Source organism: Oryctolagus cuniculus, chromosome 10 (genome assembly GCF_051225735.1).
Source record: "Oryctolagus cuniculus isolate XC-2025 breed Fujian yellow rabbit chromosome 10, ASM5122573v1, whole genome shotgun sequence".
Lineage (NCBI taxonomy): Eukaryota > Metazoa > Chordata > Mammalia > Lagomorpha > Leporidae > Oryctolagus > Oryctolagus cuniculus.
In genome coordinates, this window is record NC_142876.1 from 111,701,577 (window position 1) to 111,715,697 (window position 14,121).

Sequence of the window (14,121 nt, forward strand, 5' to 3'; positions counted from 1 at the left end):
TAAGAAGATGGTTTTCCACGGTAGGACACGTGACCCTGTCTCTTTCTCATGCACATACTACAGCGTGGAAACAGTTTTCCTTCATAATAACAGGGCTAGGAAAAAACCATGAGTAGTTTACTGTCCCCTGCCCCCCCACCCCCCGATGGGAAGGAGGACTGACGGAAGGGGCCGTGGGAAGGCCTGAGCTGCCCGGAACCCGACATCCCTGACTCCCCCTCTCCTGAACAGAGGGAAGTGGACCCTGAGCTGATGGGCTCGGCTTTCCTGGCCTCCAAGTATCCAGCCTCTTAGAAACTGCAGAGCGTGAGGATGCCGTGGCCGCGTTGGTGCTGGGGACACAGTCACGGGCTCGAGGATCATGGCGTAGCTTCGTGGAGCCAGGGCCTTGGGTCTGGAGGAGAGGTGGTGACTTCCCGGTCTGCATTTAGCAGAGAGCCAGGAATTCCCGGGGCTGCTGGTGACCAAGCTGTCCCGGAGCGGCGCAGCACCTTGGGGCCTGCCCTCCAGAGCTCACGGGAGACAGTTTCGCAGAGTCTCAGAGTGGACGTGACCACAGTCCTTACCAGCTCTGGGCAGAGGCTGAGATCTCGGGGTCTGCCTGCCCGTGTCCACCCCAGCCCTCCCCCCAGACTCTCCCTAGCATTTGTGGAAGGCACGGAGAACGCCTCTGATCTTCATTACCGCGGCAGCCTGTCCTTTGGGCGTATTTGAAGATGCCGGCCGACCACCGTCTCCTTTAAAAATCCCCTTTTCTAGGCCACGGGCTGCCGGGTCTGTTCTTTCTTTGGGATGATCACAGGTTTGCAGAATACTCTGGTCTGTGCAGCCCTGTGGAGAGCAGCGCACACATGCTGCCGGGGGTGAGCTCATCTGAGGCCCCTCCCCCGCAGGGGCTGCGGGAATCGCTGGCCTCGTTGTGCACGTGGGGGCTCAGCCAGCAAGCCAGAAACACAAACCTGCTTTGCTGGCAGCCGGCGCTGGCCTCCAGAGCACCCTTCTGTCTCGATTTCAAGGCCCATTTATCCTCTGCCGGTCTCTCTTCCTCCCCATTCATGCTACCCCAGAATGCCTCCCTTGTGGCGCTCCCCGTCCTGCGTTTTCCGGCGGCTGCATCATGCGCGGAGCCTCCTGCACAGCCCAATGTCCCCTCTGTTTCTCCCAGAACAGTCGGAAGCATTCTCCCTTTCTCCGGGGCCCGTCGCTGGCTTGGCACGTACCTAGCTTCAGGCTGCTGCTTCATCAGGGGCTTGTGGAGGTTAGCATTCAGACGCTGCTCACGATGCCAGCTGTTACCTGTGTTACAAACACACCACCTGTGCTGCTGTCAGGCCGGGCCGCGGGGCACGTCCCGCCCCGGGCAGGAGAAAACCCTGGAGCTCGCCTTCTGACATCACTGGAAAGAGTCTGGAGGTCACTCCTGCCCGCTGCCTTGCCTCTTGGAGGGGACCAAGACCAGAGGCCGGAAGCCGCTTTGCAGGAGGCCAAGGGCCCGCGCCACATGCCCGCTGTTGAGCCGAGAGACGGCGAGTGGGGCTGCAGTCCTCGTTTTCACTGACCGGGAGGGGAAGAGGGCCTCCCTTTAATCGGGTGCTGCTTTGTGCATCTGCTTGTTTTCTGAATTAGGGAGATGCAGGGTTCTGAGCCCTGTGTCGGATCACCAGCCTGGCGTGAGTCTTGCCTGTGGCCTCGTGTGGTTGGTAAAAGGCCGTGTCCGGGACACCGTGCTGCCTTGGTGCAGATTGGGGAGAATCTGAGCCCAGGGCAAAGCCTGTTGAAAAATGTCCACATGGGAAGCCGGGGCCCCACGGGGCTTGTGTTTGTGCCCCGGCCCCTGGCACCATTGCTAAGGGTGTTGGTTCCTTGCTCTCCCCACCCGTCGCCTCCGTCTCCCCCTTGCTCAGCGTTTGGCCTTTTCAGAATGAAGACAGCATCTCAGAACCCCCACAGCCTCTGGGTGTCAGAGGGGCCGTGGAGGACCCCAGCACTGGGCTCTTTGTGGTCGGACACGCCCTCCCCTGCCCTCTGCCGCCTCTCCTAACCGTCTGCCTTTATGTCCCTGCAGGAGCGTCCCTGGGTGCCTGCGCAGCTGGGTCTGATGAGCCCGGCCCAGAGGGCCTCACCTCCACCTCCTTGCTGGACCTCCTGCTGCCCACTGGCCTGGAGCCCCTGGACTCAGAGGAGCCCAGTGAGGCCATGGGCCTGGGAGCCGGCCTGGGAGCCCCTGGCTCGGGCTTCCCCAGCGAAGAGAGCGAAGAGTCTCGGATCCTGCAGCCCCCGCAGTACTTCTGGGAGGAAGAGGAGGAGCTGAACGACTCCAGCCTGGACCTGGGTCCCACTGCAGGTAGCCTTTCTTCCCTGGAGAGCGTGCACCGCGTGCATGCCAGAGTGAGCCACACGACCGTGCCCCGCCCCGCTGCCCTGTCCTCCCGCTCCCCACCACTTTTTTTTTTTTTGACAGGCAGAGTTAGACAGTAAGAGAGAGAGACAGAGAGAAAGGTCTTCCTTCCGTTGGTTCACCCCCCAAATGGCTGCTATAGCCGGTGCACTGCGCCGATCCGAAGCCAAGAGCCAGGTACTTCTCCTGGTCTCCCATGTGGGTGCAGGGCCCAAGCACTTGGGCCATCCTCCACTGCACTCCCGGGCCACAGCAGAGAGCTGCACTGGAAGAGGAGCAACCGGGACAGAATCTGGTGCCCTGACCAGGACTAGAACCCGGGGTGCCGGCGCCGCAGGCAGAGGATTAGCCTAGTGAGCTGCAGTGCCGGCCTCTCCCCACCACTTCTGACCGTGCTGCCATCCACCTGACATCAGGGCAGGGTCCCTGGGACTCGAGCGTCCAGCTGGCCCAGGACACCCATTCGTGGTTAACTTTAACTGCTGTTACTTTGTTCTTAATGTATATAACGCTTGTCACCTGGGAGACGAGGAGCGGTGTCTGCATTCCGGACAAGGGAAGTGGAGGCTTGCAGAGGAGAAAGCTCGCCCGAGGCCGGGCGGCTGCGCAGCAGTCGTGTTCCAGAGGTGTGGGAGTTGCGTCTCCCCGCCTCGGTGCTCTGTCGGGGGTTCCCGTGAGACCAGCGCAGCTGCGTCCCTCTGGGTCTGTTTGCATCCAGTCCAGAGGCTCCGGTTGCCTCCCTCTGGGGGCATCAGAGCCGGTGGCTGGGTCAGCAGAGCGTTTCTGTGAATGCTGGCGTCCCGGGGCGAGTGTGAGGCCTGGCGCTCTGAGCGGGAACGAGATCACACGGGGGCGGCTGATCCTGCTGGCTGTGCCGCAGCTGCAGCAGCTGTGCCCTTTCTAAACGATGACCTGGTGCGTGTGTTTGTGTGTGCGTGTGTGTACGTGTGCGTGGGGCTGGGGTGTTGCAGATTTTAGCCATAATATTCATTCTCAATATAGATAGTGTTGATTGGATGTAGTCTCTCCAGTTGCAAAGAACCACATAAACCTTGTAGAAAATCTGAGAAATAAAAAAAACAATACATAGAAGAAAAAAACCACCCATAATCCCACAGCTGGAGGATCATCAGCACTCACAGTTTGGGGTCTGTCCTTCCCATCACCGCTGTGTGCAGAACTGGAGTCGTAAGGGACACTTTTATTCCACATCAGTGGCCACCCTTTTGTGTAACCCGATTTTTAATGACTACGTGTTATGTCATGTTGTGGGTCATCGAATGATGACACCAGTTCCCTGCCAACACAGAAGCTGCGTCCAGGTTTAATCCTTGCACTTCGCTGGTTGTTTCCTTAGGGTACATTTCTAGAGTAAAATCGCTAGGTCAGAAGATGGGTCAGTCAGCGTCCTGTCGGTGACGCCATCCGATCAAGATGGTCCACGGAGGGCTTACCTAGAACGCTGTGGGGACACAAACCCAGAGGATCCAGGAGCAGCAGCAGCTGAGCGGTCACATCTGAGCCCCAAGAGACAAGGAGTGGCCGGTGAAAGGGGCCTACAGGGAGGGATGTGAGAGTGGGTGGCTCTGTGGGGAAACCAGGAGAGCAGACCCCCAGCCTCAGTTGCAGGAAGCCAGGGCATGGGATCCTGTGGCCTTGGTCCACCGGCTTCCCGACCAGGGCCAGGATCCATGGACGTGGGAAAGTAGACCTGGACAGCAAACAGGCGCTGATCTGTGCAAAGGCCACAGTGAACTGTTGGCCCTGCTGAAGGTCTGTCCCTGTGCAGCTCAGCACACGTGGGCCGGGCGTCAGTGCTGTGAATCCTTCCCAACAGAGTTTTGTCATTGAGAAACCTTTCTCAGCTTGATAGGAGAAATTATCAGGGCTTTGATTGTGAATAAGTTGTGTCTTATTCATGATATAAGTAAGCATTACACAGAATATATATATTCTTCAGAGAACACTAGCCAGGTGCTGGCTCCGACGAGGAGCAGCCAGGACTCAGACTGGCACTGTGGTGTGGGTGCCAGTGTTGGGAGTGGCCGCTGACGCCACCTCCTGGGGCTGGCATTGTGGCGCAGCCCATCGAGCAGCTGCTTCCAACACCGGTGTCCCACATCGAGTGCCAGTTCCAGTCCTGGCTGCGCCTCTTCAGAGCCAGCATCTTGCCTGTGTGCCTAGGAAAGCAGCAGGTGAGGGACCAGGTGCTTGGGCCCTGCCGTCCATGTGGGAGAAGAGGGTGGAGCTCTTGGCTCTTGGCTTTGGCCTGACCCCGGCCTGGCTATTGCAGCCATTTGGAAAGTGAACCAACAGACGAAAGATCAGTCTGTGTGTCCCTGCCTTTTGAATAAGTAAATAAGTCTTTAAAAATATGTATTCTGTCTCTATGATGAATATAATAAATAGTATAATCATATGTAACATACAAGAGTTTCACAAAGTTCATGGAAAAATAAGATGAAAACTTATTTTGGGTCAAAAAAATTTAGAAATCTATGCATAGTTTTTTTTTCATAATATGTATTTTCCATGATGTTTTTGAAGATTCCTGATAAAATATACTTGAATAATCTGTATGAATAATGCATTTTTGTATAGAAATAATACCTATTTATAGATCTTTTTGATTTGAAGCATAGTGTAGTTAAAAGAAGAAGCTTTGCAGTCAGGCGGGTCCCACAGTTCCAGTGCTGCGATGTGAGTTTTGGCAGGCAGCTTAATCGGTGCCTTGGAGGTAATCGCGCCTGTCCCGCAGGGCTGTGAGTTTCCAGCGCAGGAAGCCATTTCAAGTATTAGTATGCAGCTTGGCACATATGAAGCACTTTGTGGGTATTAGTTTGGTTTTATTTTTTTCCCAGATTTATTTATTTATTTATTTATTTATTTATTTATTTATTTATTTTATTGAGATGCCAAGTTACAGAGAGGAAGAGGCCTTCCCTCTGCTCATTCATGCCCCAGTTGGCCACAGTGGTCGGAGATGGGCGGATCTGAAGCCAGGAGCTTTTTGCGGGTCTCCCACATGGGGGCAGGAGTCCATGCCCTTGGACCCTCTTCCACTATTTTCCCAGGCTATGAGCAGGGAGTGGATGGGAAGTGGAGCAGCTGGGACTCGAACTGGCACCCATCTGGGATGCCGGTGCCACCGGCAGAGACTTAGCCTGCTAAGCCACAGCACTGGCCCCAGGTGTTAGTTCTTAATGCTTCCCATTTGTGTCCCTGCGGCGTCAACGTGCTCTTATCACTGCACACATTTTTTTTTTTTTTTTGGACAGGTGGAGTTATAGACAGAAAGGTCTTCCTTCCTTCTGCTGGTTCACCCCCCAAATGGCCGCTATGGCCGGCACTGTGCTGATCCGAAGCCAGGAACTCCTGGTCTTCCGTGTGGGTGCAGGGGCCCAGGCACTTGGGCCATCCTCCACTGCAGTCCCAGGTCACAGCAGAGAGCTGGACTGGAAGAGGAGCAACCGGGATTAGAACCGGCACTCATATGGGATGCCGGCGCTGCAGGCGGAGGATTAACCAAGTGAGCCACGGCGCTGGCCCCATGCTCAGATCATCATATGGAGTGGATACTCACTTGTCTCTGACATATACAGAAAATACCTTTCTTAAAGGCTTGTTTATTTGAAAGGCAGGGTTAGAGAAAGAGAGAGCTTCCATCCACTGATTCACTCCCCTGAATGGTTGTGACAGCCTGGGTTGGGCCAGGCTGAAGCCAGGAACCAGGAGCTCCATTGGGGTTTCCCCATGCAGGGTGTCGTCTTCCGCTGCCTTCCCAGGTGCATTAACAGGGAGCCGGATCGGAAGTGGAGCAACCGGGACTCGAACTGCTCTCTTATGGGAAGCCAGCATGTCAAAGGCAGCAGCTAAACCTGCTGTGCCACAACACCCGCCCCCAAACACCTTTTCCGTTTGTCATTTTTTAATCTTACTGTGGTAATTTTCAGCATACAGAAATTCAATATTTTGTCAGCTTACACTTTGTTCTGAAATGAGTCAGATGTTTTTACGTCCTTTCGTTTGCTTTGTGTTTGGAGACGCCTGCCCCTCCCCGAGATCTGTGCACCTTTATCCCTCCTTTCTCTGGATCTTCACGTGGGGCTGTAGCGGTTGTAGCTGGGAGTGTGGTGTAAGGCAGGAACCCAGTTTGGTTTTCACAGTGAAGACCCCTGACAGCCGCAGTGGGTTCACGGATAAATCCATCCCTTTGCTGTTTGAGAACAGCGCCCCCCTGCCTTGCACCGCCCAGTTCTGTGTCCTCGGGTCTCGTTCCCGAGAGCCTGAGAGCCTCTGTGGAGAAGGCAGTGGTGTGCCCTGGGCCTGTGCAGGACTGCAGTGGGTACTCCCGAGTGCTGACGGGCAGACCGCAGTCCCTCCTCCCATTCCCTGGCTCCTGTCCCGTCCCTTGGCTTCTCCAGGTCTCTCGGGACTAGCTGTCACTCGCCCCAGTCCTCTGCGGTCTTCACCGCGGCTGCACGTGGCCCTTCCGCCTGCACATCCGAGTGTGGGGTGGCTCCCGGGCCCTGCTGTCCTCAATGCACTGCTCGTCTTCTCCGTGGGCCCTTGGCCACAGGCCTTCCTGCCCCTCGCAGGCCCTTCTCCGTACCGCCTGGGGTTGAAACAGCTGCGGACGCCCATCTGTTCTTTTTTTTTTTTTTTTTTTTTTTTTTAATTTGAGAGAAACACACAGAGTGCATTCCCGTCCGCCAATTCATTCCCCAAATGCCCCCAGTGGCCAGGGCTGAAGCAACGAGCCAGGAGTGCAGTCCAGGTCTCCTGCGTGGGTGACAGGATCCTGATGACTTGAGCCATCGCCGCTGCCTCTCGGGCTGCATTGGCAGGAAGCTGGAGCAGGAGCGGGTGTGGACCCCAGGCACGCTGATGGGGGATGCAGGTGTCTCAACTGCTTAGCTGAATGCTGCTGCCCCCCCCCCCCATCTTCTTAAACACCTTCTGGAACCCCAGCGCCCAAGGAATAAAGATTAAATTTCTTAGCATCTCAGAAAATGCTCCGCGTGGTGTGGCCCCAGCCTTCCCCGAGCCTCCTCGCCTTCCCCTGTCTGCTGTCCATCCGATTAGCTCATTTAATCAGCAGCTTTATCCCTGACGCTAGCAGACTTGAACTGACGACACCCTGGAAGCTGAGTGCCTTGCCCGAGGGTGCACAGCTTTGTGCATTGAGGCCGGGTCTAGAATGAGTGTCTGCTCCTGACAGCCCAGGCCGTTCCCTGGACGTACAGTGCCTTCCTTCCTGGCAGCCCACCTGCTTAGGGAGCTCTTCTCCATCCCTCCCGTAGCCATAGAGGCCTGAGCGAGCAGGGCCACTGTAGGAGGTTACGTAGGTGGTGCCACACCCAGGGCACTTGCTCAGTCAGGACCACCCGTGCACCAGGCCTGGCTGGGTGGGAGGAGGGCCCTTTCCTAACTCACCCCGCAAAGGGGACGTCCCTAAGTGCTGGCAGTAACCTTGAACCGAGCAGGCCGTCCCGGCACCTCGGTGGTGTTGGATGAGGACGTGGCAGAGGCAGGCAAGTGTTGTGGCAGCTGGCTCACCGACGAGGCAGAGGATGCCGTGGGCCACTCCTGCGGCTCTCTGCTCTCCTGGCACACAGCCTGGGTCCCAGCCGCCTGGGACGTCTCTGGGGGGAGGGTGTACCGCCCTTGCCCTTCAGGTCAGAAGGGACCGCTGGGAGCCCACCCGGGGGAATCCGTGCAGATTCTAGACTCTGCCAAGTGCGTTCCGCTGGGGACGCTGCTAACGTCATGCAGCTGAAAACCTGGCTGCGGGCGGGTCCGATTGCCAACCAGTAGCTCTTTGAGTCGTTCGCGGCTCCCCTTGGGAAAGTCCCCCTCGATCAGCTCATCACCAGCCAAGCTGCCTGCCACGCCCTGAACCCCGGCTGTGTGCCGGGCACCCGTTAGGAGTTAGGAGGTACGGGTTCTCAGTTCACCGAAGAAACGGGTTTGTATTCTTACTCCCATTTGAGCAGTGAACAGACAGGCTTAGCGAGGGGGCAGCAGCCCAGCTGTTAGCTAAGAACCAGGTTGTCAGACCCCAAAGCTTCTGCTCTTTCTCGGGGGACGCCTCAGACCGTTTGTGGAAAACAAAGTGGAAAGATAAGTCTGTGCTGATGTAAGGAACTTGACATCCTTGCGTGGTTCTTTTACAAGACATTTTCCGTGAACTCCCTGAAGACCCCGTGCACGTGGCCCCTCGGCTTGGCGGTGTTGCAGGGAGAGGCCGCCGTTGTCTTGTAGAACTTTGTAGACTGAGCTGGTTTGAACCTCGCAGCCATGCAGTGAGGCCAGCCAGGCGGCGGCTACTGCCTTTGCCTGACACGTGGTGCAGCTGAGGCCGGGGCTCAGGGCCCACCAGGGGTCGCACAGGCTGCGTGCAGCAGAGCCCAGCGTGCGGCCCGTGCCCGCTGAGCGCGCTGCCTCCAGGCTGGCTGCTTGGCCAGGGAGCACAGCACGTGCCTGCTCTGTTGTCCCTGGGACTCGGCCTCGCAGCTCCTTTCTCGTGCGTGGCCTGATGCCGCCCTCCCCTTCTGTGCTGCCCCCTGCAGTCCGGCGGGCGGGCAAGCCGCTGGTGGGAGTCCTGCTGGGCTGGGGACCTGGGCGGGGGCAGGGGGGGTGCTTTTCTATACTCGGCTCAGGCTGTAATGAGACCGGTGGAGAATACACTGCGGTCTTTTTCTACTTCAACACACGGTGCTTCTGGGCCATTTTAGGTGGAAAGAGCTGTTAGGCCGTCACGAAACACCAGACACCGGAGTGAGGGAAGAGGTTTATTGGGGAAACTGCAGCAGACCGGAGGGGTGGGGCGAAGAAGGGAGGAAAGGGAGAGAAGGAGACTGTAAGAGAGAAACAGAGAGGAGAGGAGCTAGCGAGGAGACAAGAGAGACGAGAGGGGGAGAGGAGAGGAGAGCAGACGAGAGGAGCCGATAGAGCCACGTGCTCGGGAACAGGCCCTTTTAAAACTTGGCCAGGGGGCGGCCAGGGAAGCAGGAGCAGCGAATCCCATTAGGATGGGGGTGGAGCTTGGCACCGGTGGTTGGGCCATGTGGCCACCAGGCTTCCAGCAGTGGCGGGGGGGGGGCTAGAGCCTAGCATGGTGTCAGGGTGTAGATCGCGCCATAGATAAAACTGCGCCATTTTCCTAACGAGCAGGCTCAGCCGAGTCAGGAGTGGGGCGCGCACTGCCCCCCCCCCCCCCCGCCAGCCGTGAACTACATCCGGGGCTCACGGACCACCGCTGGTGCTTACGAATGGGCTCCCGGCTGTGCGTCCCAGGGCCATCCCCGTGCGCCCTCCACCCGTCTCCTTTGTCAGGTTCCTTAAGAAAGTCATCTTGGCGTGCAGTTTCGATTTTCCTGGTGAGCAAGCAGATTGCTGTGTTCTGCGAGAAAAGACAAGGCCTGGGGCCTACCCAGGTGGGCCTTTCCTGTGGGATAGGTGTGCAGCTCCAGCAGGCCCGGTCCTGGAGGGCTGAGCCCCGCATGGCAGAGCCCACCTCGCTTGCTTCTGCCCTGCCTCCCCGCCGGCTTCACCCTCGTGCAGACAGGCTGGTCCTGGGTGCAGGCTTGGGGAGCCCCGGTAACCCCTTCACCCGGTTGTGGGTATGGACTGCCCACGACTGTGTTGAGCCACCCCAGACGCCGGGGCAGGGCCCCCAGTCCTGAACCACAAGGAGAGGTGGAGAATCTCCCAAAGAACCGAGGAGCCCTTGGCCGACTGAGACGGGGAGTGTGTGCACCGCATCGCGGCTGCGTGAGGAACATTGACAGGCGTGCTGAAGCTTTGTCCGCGTCTGCACGCACGATAAAGTCTGTAAAAGCATGCATGATTGGTCTCTGTTTTACAGCTAAGGAAACTGGGTTAGAGATGTAAAGTGGCACTGACTCCCGTGGTTAATTTAAGTGGCAGAGCTAAATCTCCGGTTTCTGCTTGGAGACGCTGCCCCCTCTCGGCAGGAAGTCGTCCATACTGGAGTGCTTTAGTTATCAGTGCCTGGAATGAGTTTGGGAGGAGCCCGATCATCAAAGCAGCTGTCTGCTGGGACCCGAAATGCTCTGTTCAGTGACTGTGTCTGCGGCAGAGTGAGCTCGGGAGGGCGGGCTGATGCCTGCAGGGCACACAGAGCCCAGGAGCACCTTCTCGCTTCTGTGCCAGTCCCCAGCGGGGTGGGGGCCGGCTGCTCCAGGAGGGGGCTTCCAAGAGAGGAAAGAATCCCAAAGGGGCTGGTGGTAGTGGGGTTTTAAGTATAATTTCGAAGGAGAAAAAGCTGACAATCAGACTGGCATTAGGTTCCCAGGCGGGACAAAGCCCATCAAAAGGCCTGGCTTACAGTGTTCCATCCTGTCTGGCTGCTCCTGGTAAAACAGAAACCATCCAGAGGGTGGGGTGGGTGACCTGTTCGCTCCCTTGCTGTTCTCACGGTGAACTGGGAGATTCTGAAGGAAGGAGGGCGGCCTCTTTGTTCTTGAGGAAGATAAAGTTGTGGGGAAGGAAGCACATATTTTCCACCCCGAATTCCATAGGGATCCCCTGACCTGTTACCCACTTGACTCCTCCCATTCCATCTCCCCAAGATTGAAACCCTAACTTCTGTTAGGGGGACTGGGCCATGACTGCTCTGGCTGCTGCTTGCTGGCAGGGGGGACAAGGCAGGGGTGCAGCAGGAGGGGGCTCCTCCAGGGGGGTGCAGTGCCAGCTGCAGAAACGGCTTCCATCGGAGGTGTCATGTGCACGGCCACTGAGGTTCTAAAACCGCGGAGAGAGTCCCTGTGGGAGGCCCTAAGAGAGGTGCCTACACCACGAGCAAGCTCTTTCGTTGAGAGGTGAATAGCAACTGACACAGGCTTGAACGTCGTCAGGTGGGCCTCAAGGCCTTGCCGGCTCTGAGGCTCAGCCCTATATACTTGGGATACGTCCTAAGGGAGGCACCCTGCTGACTTCCATCACCTGGCTGGCCTGGGAGGAGAGCTGGCTCAGGAGACATCAGTTAACAGTTCTGCCTGCAGTGTTGCTGACCCTGCCTGGCCGTCCCCTCCGCAGCGGCGGTTACTTCGGAAGCCGGGCCGAGCGAAGGGCTCTTCAGCTCAGAGCTAACAAGCTCTGGCTCTGACGGGAGCCCTCCGACTCCAGGGCAGGTCTGTTTGCAGTGACCCAACTCCTGGCTGGCAGAGCTGCCAGGCTCTCCATCAGCTGACTTCGGCTGCAGCCCTGGCTTTCCACACCGAAACCCAGTGCAGTGGGCTGGCCTGTGGGTCTCCGTGATCGCAGATGTGCAGTCTGCTGTGCGAGGCAGCCATTGACTGGCCTGCCGCCTCTCTTGACATTGCTCCTACAGCCTAGCGTCCTCTTCCTCCTGCTGTGTGTTAAAGCTGACCAGAGGGAACCTTTGAGGGGGTGCTCCGTCCCTCATCTTTGGTGGGCTACACTAGAAATCTGCAGTCACAGGTGGTGGAATAAGGACACCTCTCTATTCTGCGCCTCTTTTCCTAACAGTAGGCACGGCACGCTCTGATGGTGGTTTTCCTTTGAGGTGCACAGTCAGGCTTTTGTTACGTGAACCGTGGTGGGAGACCTGAAGCCAGGCCGCGGGAGCACCCCGGGGGTTTCGCGAGGGCACGTTCCTGAGTGGCAGTTTCTGTTCAGAATGTTTGTTTCTCGAGCTTTTCGCTCATACTGCCCAGTAGCCCTCCCCAAGCGTAGCCCGTTTCTGTTCCCATTGGTTGTGAGGAAGAGTTGTAGATTGGTGCCTCCTCACACGGGGAACCAACATTTTAGGAGAAGATGTGCAGAACAGAGAGGAGGCAGTGTACGAATTTACAGCCAGACCAAATTTCTGCAGAGAAAATTTGTAGAGGTGGGTGACCAGCTGCCTGCATGCGCACTGATGGAACGCGGGGCAGAAGGCCTGGACCCCCAGGGGCCAGGCCTTTTTATAAGGAGGGCTAGGGGTGGGGGTAGGGAATTCCTGGAACTGGGCGGGGCCCTGGGAACCTGGAAGAGAGTGCAGGGTAGGGTGTGAGACCCACGTGAGATTCAAGAGCAAGGAATACGTCCCCAGGTTTGTCTTGTTTTGGGCAGTGAGTGAGAACGGCTGAGGCTTATGTCCTGGTTCCATCTGCCCAGTGGTTTGAGTCCTGTTCCTGCTCCACCCAGCACCAGTGTCTGCTTCTGTATGTGAGACACATGCGTGTTTGTCAAGGTTGTAGTCAGACTTCTTTTTAAAAAAGATTTGTTTGTTTGAAAGGCAGAGTCACAGAGAGGCAGAGGCAGAGAGAGAGGGAGAGAGAGAGAAATCGAGATCTTCCATCTGCTGGTTCACTCCCCATATGGCTGCAACGGCCAGAACCGGGCTGATCCAAAGCCAGGAGCTTCTTCCCGGTCTCCCATGCGGGTGCAGGGGCCCAAGCACTTGGGCCACCTTCTACTGCTTTCCCAGGCCACAGCCCAGGGCTGGATCAGAAGTGGAGCAGCCAGGACTCTATGGGATGCTGGCACTGCAGGTGGCGGCTTTACCCACTATGCCCCTGTCTAAACATTTTGGTAATTGTTTAGGTCTCTTTGATGACCACCAAGGTTAACCATTAAAAGACCACTAACAGCGTCTTCCTTCGCACCTCTGTTGAATACAAACCCATTTTGAACTTCCCGTGGTTTTGCGTCAGCACTTGGTTTAATAACTGGCCTGAGAGCTATCCTCAGGGGCTGTTTCAGTCACTTGACGTTAGCCTAAGAGGACATTTAAAGTGGTCTTTCAAGGGCTTGGGCCCTGAGGCCTGTTTTTAATTTTGAACACAAGAATCAGTTCATGAATATTTCAGCTGAGACCAAAGGTCATCCCTAAGATGATGGCTGCCCAGACAGAGGTGAAGTCCAGTGTGGCCTTGATAATTTTCGCAGGTGTTCCTGCTGGGAGTAGAGCCAGCGATGCATGCCGACGTGCCCCTCGAAGGAGGCCTGGACGTGTTCGTGAAGGTGATTGCCAGCCCGTGTTTGCTAGGCTTAGTCTCCTGCAGGAGGCTGGGGTGTCCGTCAGGTGGGCCTCCGAGGCTTCGTGTGTGGCAGGGCCGTGTAGGTGCTTAAAGAGCAGACACACAGCGTGCCTTCCCGGGGCGCAGGGAGGGGCATGTCACGTGCATTATCTGGTCATCGGGCCACAGCGTTGGTGTCTGGTGTTGGGGACAGGGGCCTGTCCTTTGGCCAAAGCCAAGAGAACCCTGAATTCCAGCCGCTCCCTGCCCACGCAGCTGCGAAGCGCATCTGGGCTCTCACTGTTAACCACTCTTGGATCCAGGCCCAGCTTCAAAGAGATCTGTGGTCACGGAGGCACAGAGGGACCGGGGAGGGGCAGTGACGCTGCTTGTCAGCTCGTGCCCCTGGCTCGGGGTCCCACGGCAGGAAGTGTCAAGACACCGGCTGTAGCTACCACGAGTCTAAGAGATTTATAGCCTTACTTCTGTGCCGTGCCAGGCGTCGGGACGCAGAGCTCCCTGTCTGTAGGGGGCGGGAGGCGGGCCCTCCTTTACCCACCTGGGCCCTGAGTCTGGGGTTAGAGACTTGCTTCCAGGGCTCCAGGGAAGATGTAGTTTCCAATTAAAGCCACCAGGGGACTGTCACTTCACAGCGCCGTCCCCAGCGGTAATGGGAGCGAAGTGACAGAGCCTAGGGGACCGTGTGGTCCCTGGCTGCTGATCTGTTCCTTG

The 14,121-nt window shown here is 57.2% G+C and overlaps 1 protein-coding gene across 3 annotated transcripts in view; it reads left to right on the forward strand.

Annotated features, from left to right (window-relative positions):
• PODXL2 (podocalyxin like 2) overlaps nucleotides 1-14,121 on the forward strand; it is a 41,124-nt gene that overhangs the window by 7,855 nt on the left and 19,148 nt on the right. For all 3 annotated transcript variants that reach the window (XM_051852598.3, XM_070051011.2, XM_070051010.2), the window contains exon 2: nucleotides 2,066-2,344. In XM_051852598.3, the coding sequence (XP_051708558.3) occupies nucleotides 2,066-2,344 (279 nt within the window). The remainder of the gene's footprint in view (nucleotides 1-2,065; nucleotides 2,345-14,121) is intronic.